This window comes from Xyrauchen texanus, chromosome 35, assembly GCF_025860055.1.
Source record: "Xyrauchen texanus isolate HMW12.3.18 chromosome 35, RBS_HiC_50CHRs, whole genome shotgun sequence".
NCBI lineage: Eukaryota > Metazoa > Chordata > Actinopteri > Cypriniformes > Catostomidae > Xyrauchen > Xyrauchen texanus.
The window spans coordinates 28,433,840-28,442,948 of record NC_068310.1 but is presented as its reverse complement, the minus strand read 5'-3'; the positions used below and the strand labels follow the sequence as shown (position 1 = coordinate 28,442,948).

The 9,109-nt window shown below is 36.9% G+C and overlaps 1 protein-coding gene across 1 annotated transcript in view; it reads left to right on the top strand.

Moving 5' to 3' along the window:
• The first annotated feature begins 4,095 nt into the window (after nucleotides 1-4,095).
• Nucleotides 4,096-9,109, top strand: part of LOC127628802 (PH-interacting protein-like) — a 49,054-nt gene continuing 44,040 nt past the window's right edge. The window contains exons 1-7 of the mRNA XM_052105708.1: nucleotides 4,096-4,227; nucleotides 4,344-4,402; nucleotides 4,487-4,516; nucleotides 4,668-4,727; nucleotides 7,238-7,388; nucleotides 8,022-8,120; nucleotides 8,374-8,534. Of these exons, the coding sequence (XP_051961668.1) occupies nucleotides 4,188-4,227; nucleotides 4,344-4,402; nucleotides 4,487-4,516; nucleotides 4,668-4,727; nucleotides 7,238-7,388; nucleotides 8,022-8,120; nucleotides 8,374-8,534 (600 nt within the window). The 5' untranslated portion in view covers nucleotides 4,096-4,187. The remainder of the gene's footprint in view (nucleotides 4,228-4,343; nucleotides 4,403-4,486; nucleotides 4,517-4,667; nucleotides 4,728-7,237; nucleotides 7,389-8,021; nucleotides 8,121-8,373; nucleotides 8,535-9,109) is intronic.

Sequence of the window (9,109 nt, the reverse complement as noted above, 5' to 3'; positions counted from 1 at the left end):
GATTGGTCTTAGTCCTAAATTTGACCAAAATTCTCCAACATTACATACTTAGCCTCATAACCTTTGACCCATGTTTGGCCCCATCACTCATCTCAAATGATAATCCTGCCCTCCAGTGGCTGGAAAATATAACTGCACTTCTCTGGTCACAAAATGTTGCCACTTGTTCTGCCATTTTATAATACTTTGTCCAGTATTTTTTAAGGGTGTTATTTTATTATTATTGCATTTTAGAATATTATGAATGAAAATAAGTCACTTAATTTGGATTTTGTCTACCCAAGTTGTGTGCCTACTCAGCCACTTAGACCCAGATTACCACTGTTTCTCAAGAGCATAATAAATTGCATCAGTTGTGCTTAGGTAGCTTTAAAACCAAAGCCAGTATATTCACATAGTTCTTGGGTATCTGACTTCTCTTTTCCTCCACATACACCCTCGGTGTCAGTAGTTTAGCAAGTGTTACATCAGCAAATGCTGTTAAGACTGCATGCAGAAATGTAACTGTTAAACTGACGATTTTCCAAGGAAGGGCACATTGTATCAGTTTTAAATACAAAAGACCCAGAAAACATCAAATTCACCTTGTTAGCTGAGAGAAAAAAATAGAAAGCAAAACCACAAACACTTTCTAAAGCCTCTCACTTTGGTGATACTTAAAGGAATAGTTCACCCAAAAATGTACATTTGCTGTTAATTTACTCACTCTCAGGCCATCCAAGATGTATCTGAGATACTTTCTTCATCAAAACGGAATTTAAGACTTTTAGGATTTAATTTCAGGCCTTCTTTAAACAATGCAAGTGAATGTACTCCAGTCGATAAATAAAGTTCTTCTGAACCCAAACAATTGATTATTTTTTAGAAACAAAACAATACTTATATACTTTTTAACTACAAATGTTCGCTTCATGCCTCCACGTGACGTGTGACCTTACCAACGAGTTTACATTATTCCTCTCATGAGTGCGTGTCACAGAGATGTACAGAAGCAAACATTTGTAATTAAAAAGTACAAGTATTGTTTTGCTTCTAAAAATAATAAATAATTTGGGTTCAGAAGAAATTTATTTATTGATTAAGAGTCGTGTGGATAATTTTGATGCACCCTAAATTTGCCATCACAACATGGAGTACATTCACTTAAATTTTTTAAAGGAGAAGGCCTGAAATGAAATCCTAAAAATCTTAAATTAAGTTTTGATGAAGAAAGAAACTCGAAGAAGTTTGATGAAGAAAGCCAACTTGGATGGCCTGAGGGTGAGTAAATGATTATCAACTTTTTGGGTGAACTATTCCTTTAATGAATGGTAAATTATTTTATGAACCATCTCAGTGTTAACGCAAAGGGATATTTGCATAAACATATATTAAATACATACAGACGACATAACAAGTATGACTGAAAGACCAATTTATCAGCTAATATTTTGCCATTTTAAGATTACAAACAGACTTGTGAATAGATGCACATTTTCTGTGAATTTGTGTTTTCTTTTTATTTCAGCAATGTATTGTACAACCTGTTATCATTAAATATTAAATTAAATTTCACCTTAGGGGTTGCATAGGCTAGTCGACTTGTCAGCTACAGCTAATGTAGTCTACACCAAACGTCAACTACTGTAGTCGCTCACAACATAATCTATACAATGTGTCTGTAGGAAATACAGCAGGTGTGAAGCCCGGTGGCTCTTCACTGAAAAGGCACAGTGGCTCAAATATCAGCTGCATGTTTTGTCAAGACTCACATTAAAAGATTTATACTGTCACAAAAGAGCTGGCGCTTGTTTACAGTGTCACTCTGCTCAACAATGCAACGCATCAACTAGAATCTTACACATCCTCTGTGTATCTACATTGAAAATGTTTAGAACATTTCTGATAAAGCAGATGCGTGTCAAGGTTTAGGGGTGGATGGACATCACGACTAGTCAAATTTGACTCGACTAATGGGCTTGATAGTCGACTATTATAAATCAGTAGTTGTGCAACCCCTATTTTACATATTGGCCACCTTGCTCTCTAGATATTGGTATTGGCATCTGCCACTTAAAAACCCATATTGGTCGAACACAAAAGAATATCTGAATATATGGCTTTGTGAAAACCAGCATTGTACAAACTTAATCTAAATTATGTTACACTTGGGTTTTTATGACATTTTCAGTTTAAAGATGTTTCCAATAAAACCCTTTATTGCATTACTTCAATGGTCTGAGTGAAAAGCAGGTTTATTCTTTCAAGATGCACATGCATTGAGTAAAAAACTTGACTGGTGTTTATTTATAATAGATAATACATCAAGGAATTCAAACATTTTAGATTGGTTAGACCCTAAATTACAGGTCTACCACATTCAATTGCAAAATGCAGAAGGTTAAAACTCTGCAGGCCTTTAAAAGTCATACCATAATTGTAAACTTTGTACACATCAATGACCCATTAAAGGAATAGTTCACCCCAAAACTTAAATTCTCTTATCATTTATTCACCTTAATATCTTCAACTGAACACAAACAGAGATTTTTAGAAGATTAGTTCAGCTCTGTAGGTCCATACAATTCAAGTAAATGGGTATCAAAATGTTTAAGCTCCAAAATGCACATATAAAGGCCGCACAAACGTTATCCATAAGACTCCAGTGGTTAAATCCATATCTTTAGAAGTGATATGATAGGTGTGGGTGGAAAACTTTTTTTTACTTTAAATTATCCTCCCTGCCTAGTAGGTGGCGAATCGCCAAAAACAAAAGAAGAATGTGGAAGTGAAAGTGGAGCTTGATAGTAAAAAGGACTTAAATATTGATCTATTACTTTATATATTTTTTTGGAGCTTCAAAGTTTTGGCCACCTTTCACTTGCTTTATATGGACACAGAGCTGAGATATTTTTCTAAAAAAAAACTTTGTGTTCTGCAGAAGAAAATCATACACATCTGGAATGTTATGATAAATGATGAGAGAACTTTTATTTTTAGATGATATATTCCTTAAAAAAATAAAAAAGTCAGTCTGAAACAAAAACATATTTAATTGTAGGTCATATGAAGAGAAACTATGAGGCAAAACTTCAGCTTGCTCCCTGGTAACCTCAAAACATTCTCACTCTTTGCCCATCAAATATTGTTTGCCTACCACTCACACAAAAACCGAAAGAAAGCTAAATCTGTATTACACTGTTATTAACTAATACACTTTAGAGCCAGGAAAATATTTTGTCCAATTAATGCAACTGTGTTTTACGTGACTGTGTCCACGTTGTTGTTCCTTTCATCCAGAGAAACAACGTGACATATGCATATATAAAAGTCCCATCTCTGATCTCTTTTCTATTTTGCTCGCCTGATGTCGCCATTAGTCATTGGATTCCTGTAATTTACAAGGTTTAATTCATTACATTCCCTCTGTTAACCACCCTTCCCCCATTTTACTGCCCGCTCGCTTTTGGGTAAGAAATGGAGGACTTCCTAATCCAAATCACAAACGAGAAAGGGGTGGGTTCCTTAAGATCAGTCTACCATGAGATTCCGAAAATTCCAATTGATTTACTGATCTTTTGTGATCAGTATAGTACGCTTGATAGTACGCTTCTACGGTAAAGGAAACACGGCAAGTGGCGCGAGATCCGCTTCGCTGCAAGGTCGACAGACTGCTCGAGGAGCTAAAGGCGCCATTAAAGCTCAGGGTCCGGGGTTTTAGCAATCAAATAAATGTAGCCAAAATAAGTAGTTACTTTATAGCATAAAACTAGGCAACGCTGCTTTAAAGCATGCGTTTGCTTCCCCTCAGCAGACCCCTCCGTGTATTCCTGCGCAGAGGGCTTGCGCTTTATGGAGGGAGGAGGGGGTGTGTGAAGCGCAAACTGAAACCCAAAATATCCACGCACTTCCTTAATGTTCACAAAACTGCATATTTAGAAAGATCGCTTTCTGTAACGTCCAACCGCCCCGGTGCGAGCGATGTTTGTCCGAATCGACGTGTGACATTTTGTGTTTGAAAGGGGACTATTTTGCGAGAGCGCGGAAGGCTGGAACGACGTGCCGGATCTACTTTCTGTGTGTTGGGTGAATGGAGGCGCAGCTCTTCCTGGTGAACAAACACTGACAACTACAGGGCAGCCTCAGCGATACCCGCGTCCCAGAACGGCCACACACCTTCTCCTTCACCCCCAAAACAAGCCCTAAATATGGCTGCTGACCGTAAACACGTCGCGCAGTTGAAAGCCGGTGAGTAAAAGGGATTTAGAAATGTGGCGCTGGAATATTTGTTATATTCACCTGCCTTTCCCACCACGTCCTTCTTGAAAGCTAATGTAGCTCATGTATTCTCCCCAATCTCGCAGAACTGTACTTCCTAATAGCCCGATTTTTAGAAGCTGGACCTTGTCAGGACGCGGCAGAGGTGGGTGATTTTTTCATTTAGGACTATAAAGGACATTTCTGGTAAATGTGGTGTCGTAATTCGGTATATTTATGCTTTTTTCAGACCTTGATACGGGAGGTTCATGAGAAGGAGGTAAGCAGCACAAGCCCTGCTAGCGTCGCATCTCACTGCGCTGTACTTAAGGCAGTTAATATAACGCAAATTGCACAATTATTGTTTAAAAATACAAAATTGACCCACTGAAATGTATCCAAACCTAGATAACTGTATTTTTCCATTACAGCTTTTACCCAAAAGGATTGACTGGACTGGCAAAGAACACCCAGGGAGTTACGAAAATTTGGTAAGGGATCACAATAACCGAGAGAAAACTTTTTACAGAGCAAAATAAGAAATTGAATTTCCCGCAATTTTTAAATCAGGAAAAACTTAATACGAACACGCGGGGAAAAGCCGACCTCAGGGTAAGGAAGGAGTGTCAGTGAGAACCCTCAAAGCCTTGCTTGACCTCTGGGATGCGAGGTTGGTCACAGTGGTGTCCATAAGATTGGAATTGATGTTAAAATTGATGTAGAATAGAGACGTCATGAATGTGGTGCTGTATAAGGGGAAGGGAGCGGAGGGAGGAGGGACCAGTGCGCCAGAGAGTGAAAGCGGGGCGGGATGGAGGCGCTCCTGTAATACAACCATAGTTAGGGTAAAATACTCAATTTACCCTAGTTTATTACACTAAAGTACTTATGGGGTTGAGCAGAACCAACCAAGCTGGGGACGCAAGAGGAGCTAGAAGGGTAGGCCTACTATGATTTTTACTCAGTTGTCCTGAGAATTTTTCGGGGGAAATTATTTTCAGAGAGACCACATATTATTGAGAGAGGCCGATAGTACAAATGAGAGGTACATCGAAATGAGTACGTATTGATTATTTTATTAATTACAACATGCAAAAAAGGTAAACAAACAAATAATCAGTCAAACGTACATGCATTTTACAGTAGCTTGCCAGTCCACGTAGGAATATCACTCGAAGACAAATTGATTACGCATTTGATGTGGGAGAGAATGAAATATCTTTATTTATTTTTTTAACTTTGTGTTTTTTTGATCCAGCCCCCTCCATGGCCATCCCCCCTTCTTTATATATCACTTGCGTAACTAATAGAGCCAACTGTCTGTTAATCACACATGCTGTTACGAACACAGATACATCTTATCTCCGACGTGATATTCAGACAAATTTGTAGCGATAAAATGTTACGTTTTATCCGTGTTGGCTGAGAGAGTGTCTCGCGGTTGATTGTCTCGCGCTCCGCTGCCCATCTAGATGGCACGTTCACGGTGCCTGTTTTCCCGATTATTATAGTGAGAGAATGAATGTGTGTTTGTGTGTGAACATGACGGATTGTGGATAATTCCACCGCCGTGTGAAAGCCTGATCGTGGGGACAAACAACGCGCAGCAGACTTCACCGCCTGTTGTTGGTGCTGTTAATTTATTTTTCTGTCTTGCGTCTCGCGATCATTATGTTAATGAACAATGCAGTCTGCATTAATTATCATTATTCATGAGTGTAATTAAATAATAATTATACTAACAATAATATTAATGTAAACAAAATCACAATGAAAACATATTTGTTAAAAATATTTTCTAAAAGTAATTAGCATTTGTAGTGCTTACGAAAACATTGTCAAAATATTATTGAAAGGAGACAAACACAGGGTAGGCCAATAGTAGTTTACCGATCATTATCCATTAACAAAACTTAATATGTTTAGATACAGATTAAGAATTAAATTCAGCTGTTTAATGAATATCCTGACTTTGTTTTACGAGAGTCCTTGGTCACTCGATATTAAACACACTGTGCGTGCGTGTGTGTGTGTGTGTTTGCGTGCGTGTGTCTGCACGCGCGTATGTGTGTGAACCAGGATGACCGCTAAATGCAACTAAAACCACATTAATTACTGGCCGGGGCGTTGGAAGGTGGATTTGCTGAACGAGCTTGATGAAGGAGCGACCCGGACCGACGCGTTGCGCAGGGGAATGAACATTTTAATTTGTAGATTTGATTTATCTCTAGGGAAAATAATGGTAAGATAAAACACCAGTAACGCTCTATTCATTTAAAATGAACTCTTGTGTAAAATCATAGAGCTAAACTCTATATATTGTATTTATGCTATTTTATATTTGAACGTTTTAATGTATACATTCTCAGATGCCTACAGTGAATGTCAAATATGTTTTAAATGCTATTTAAAAAATACTGTTTCATCCTATTGTATTGTATTGTAAGATACAGTCGCCTACAGCTTGCTCACTGGGGTTATTAATACAATTATCATTTAATTATTTTTAAACACTATTAAAAATCGTATTTTATCTAAATTACACAATGATGATTAATCGACTTTGTAGACATTACAGTTTTATCATCTGTTAATGCTGATATTCTGTAAAGCTTCTTTGAAATGATATGTGTTGTGAAAGGCGCTATACAAATAAAATTGACTTGACTTGACTTAAGACGCTTGAAGCATGATTATTAACAGGTGTTTAAATATTTTAATTAACACCTACACATTAAATGTTTTTATTAGATATGAATGTCATCGCAGAGTAGTACATCATGCTAAAAATAAAAATGATTGAATATATATTTAAATAGGTGTTTAAATTGGATAGAAAATGAAATATTTGCATTGCACTCACAAATACATTTGTTCTTGCTTTTGTGTTTTACAGTTTTTGTTTATTATATTTTCTGTGCATATGCGATAACAACAAAACAATTTAGTACTTATTTGGGGTATATTAGAAATTGTTATTTTCTTGTGTTTTTGTGTAAAGGTGAAATTGTATAGGCACATTTCTCCCGATCACCTGTTGCGGGTTTGTGAGAGAGTAAGCCCTCTTTTAGAGAGGGAAGTGCCAGCCAGCGTACCTGGTGTGAACTCACTACTGGGAGCCGGACGTCAGTCAGTACTACGTAACAACAAGAGTGAGTGTCTCTTCCTGCCTCCCTCCCCAATCTTTCAGTCTAATAATACATTGCATTTTCATTTGTGGCCGATTAAATGTAAACTTTGTGATCATCCTTGTCACCAGAAGTTGAAGACCATCCTGAAGCAATTCAGAAAAGTATTGTTTTAAGTAATTTCTTACTATGAGAGTAGGCAAATTAATGAGAAGAGATCATTAGTATCACTAAGCTAATTAACGATAATAGCACCGTAACAGCTCTACAGCAATAATGCATACATTTTTTTTTTTTTGGGAAGAAGGTTTCACGTTTAGAAGAATTTGGATCCACCATTTTGGTCAATTCTATTTAAATGCCACTATATGTAACAATTTTTGACGAGGTAGGTAGGTTAAAATAAGATGAATGTGAATATTTTACCTCTTTCATAAAATATGCATGTCATAATAATCAAAACTTCATTGTACCTCTTATATTATCAATCAAAGTTTTATTTTATTTAGTGGAAGGAAAGTAACAGTAGTAACATTATTGCCTTGCAGTAGATGTGTATTTGTAGATGAATTATCCATCTGTGTGTCTACAGTCTGTCTGCTTAGGGATTCTATCACTTGTGTATATTTAGTGACCGCTCCATGTGTTTGTTACCAGGTTGTAAGCACGTGGTATGGAAGGGATCCGCCCTCGCAGCCTTGCACTGTGGCAGGCCACCCGAGCCACCAGTCATCTATGGAAGACCGCCCAATATTGGTAAGATACCTCTTATTGGTCCTGATGTTAATGCATTCCAGTGAAAGGAATAAAATGCATCCAAATTCTAAAATATGCTTTATAGACTTGATGGTTGAAATAATATGTACATTTTGAAAAATTGACATTTATGCACATTTAGCTTCTACTTATATACTTGTAGTTCAGGAGGTATGAGCCATTATTAGAAATGTGTTCATTTGTAAACAAAGAGTTTCATGTTGTTTTACTTGATTCTTCTCTTGTGCTCTAGTGGAGACAACATACAGTCGGAGGCTGAACGGCTCATATCGGCTGGGTCAGCTGGTTCCTACAGCTGTTTACCAACACATGAAGATGCACAAGAGAATTCTGGGACACCTGTCATCTGTGTACTGCGTTACCTTCGACCGCACTGGTCGCCGCATCTTCACAGTAAGACTGATTTTGTATGTGTGTGTGTGACAGGTAGATAATGTATAAACATTTCTGGATCCTTTTTGCTTCCTTTCCTTTTCCTTCTAAAATTGAAGATAAAGTTCAGGAATGTAATATTACAATAGATTCGATTCGGAATTTTGGTTTGTTCATGCTCAGTTCTTGTTCAATTGTGTATGTTTCGGTGTGTTTGTGTGTGTATGTGCTTGAATGTGTTTTTAAGATTCTGTTTGAATGGTTGACCACAGGCAAAGAAATATGGTCAATTTTGAAAGATGCTTTTAGAATAATTTATTGTTGGTGTTGAATTTAGCTACCTAGATTTTGATTTTGCTTGGAAAAATGCTGTGGAAGAGTTCATGTTCTTATTTACACTGTATCTGTTGGTAGCATTTTCATATACAGTAGCTCAGTTTAGCAATCTGTGGATAATGAGGAAATCTTTGACCAATAATACAATGCCTTAGACATTTTATATATATATATATATATATTTAAAATCTAACATACATTTAATATTTAAACAGAAAACACATATAATTTATGTATTTTAAATGGCACGTGTTGGGAAC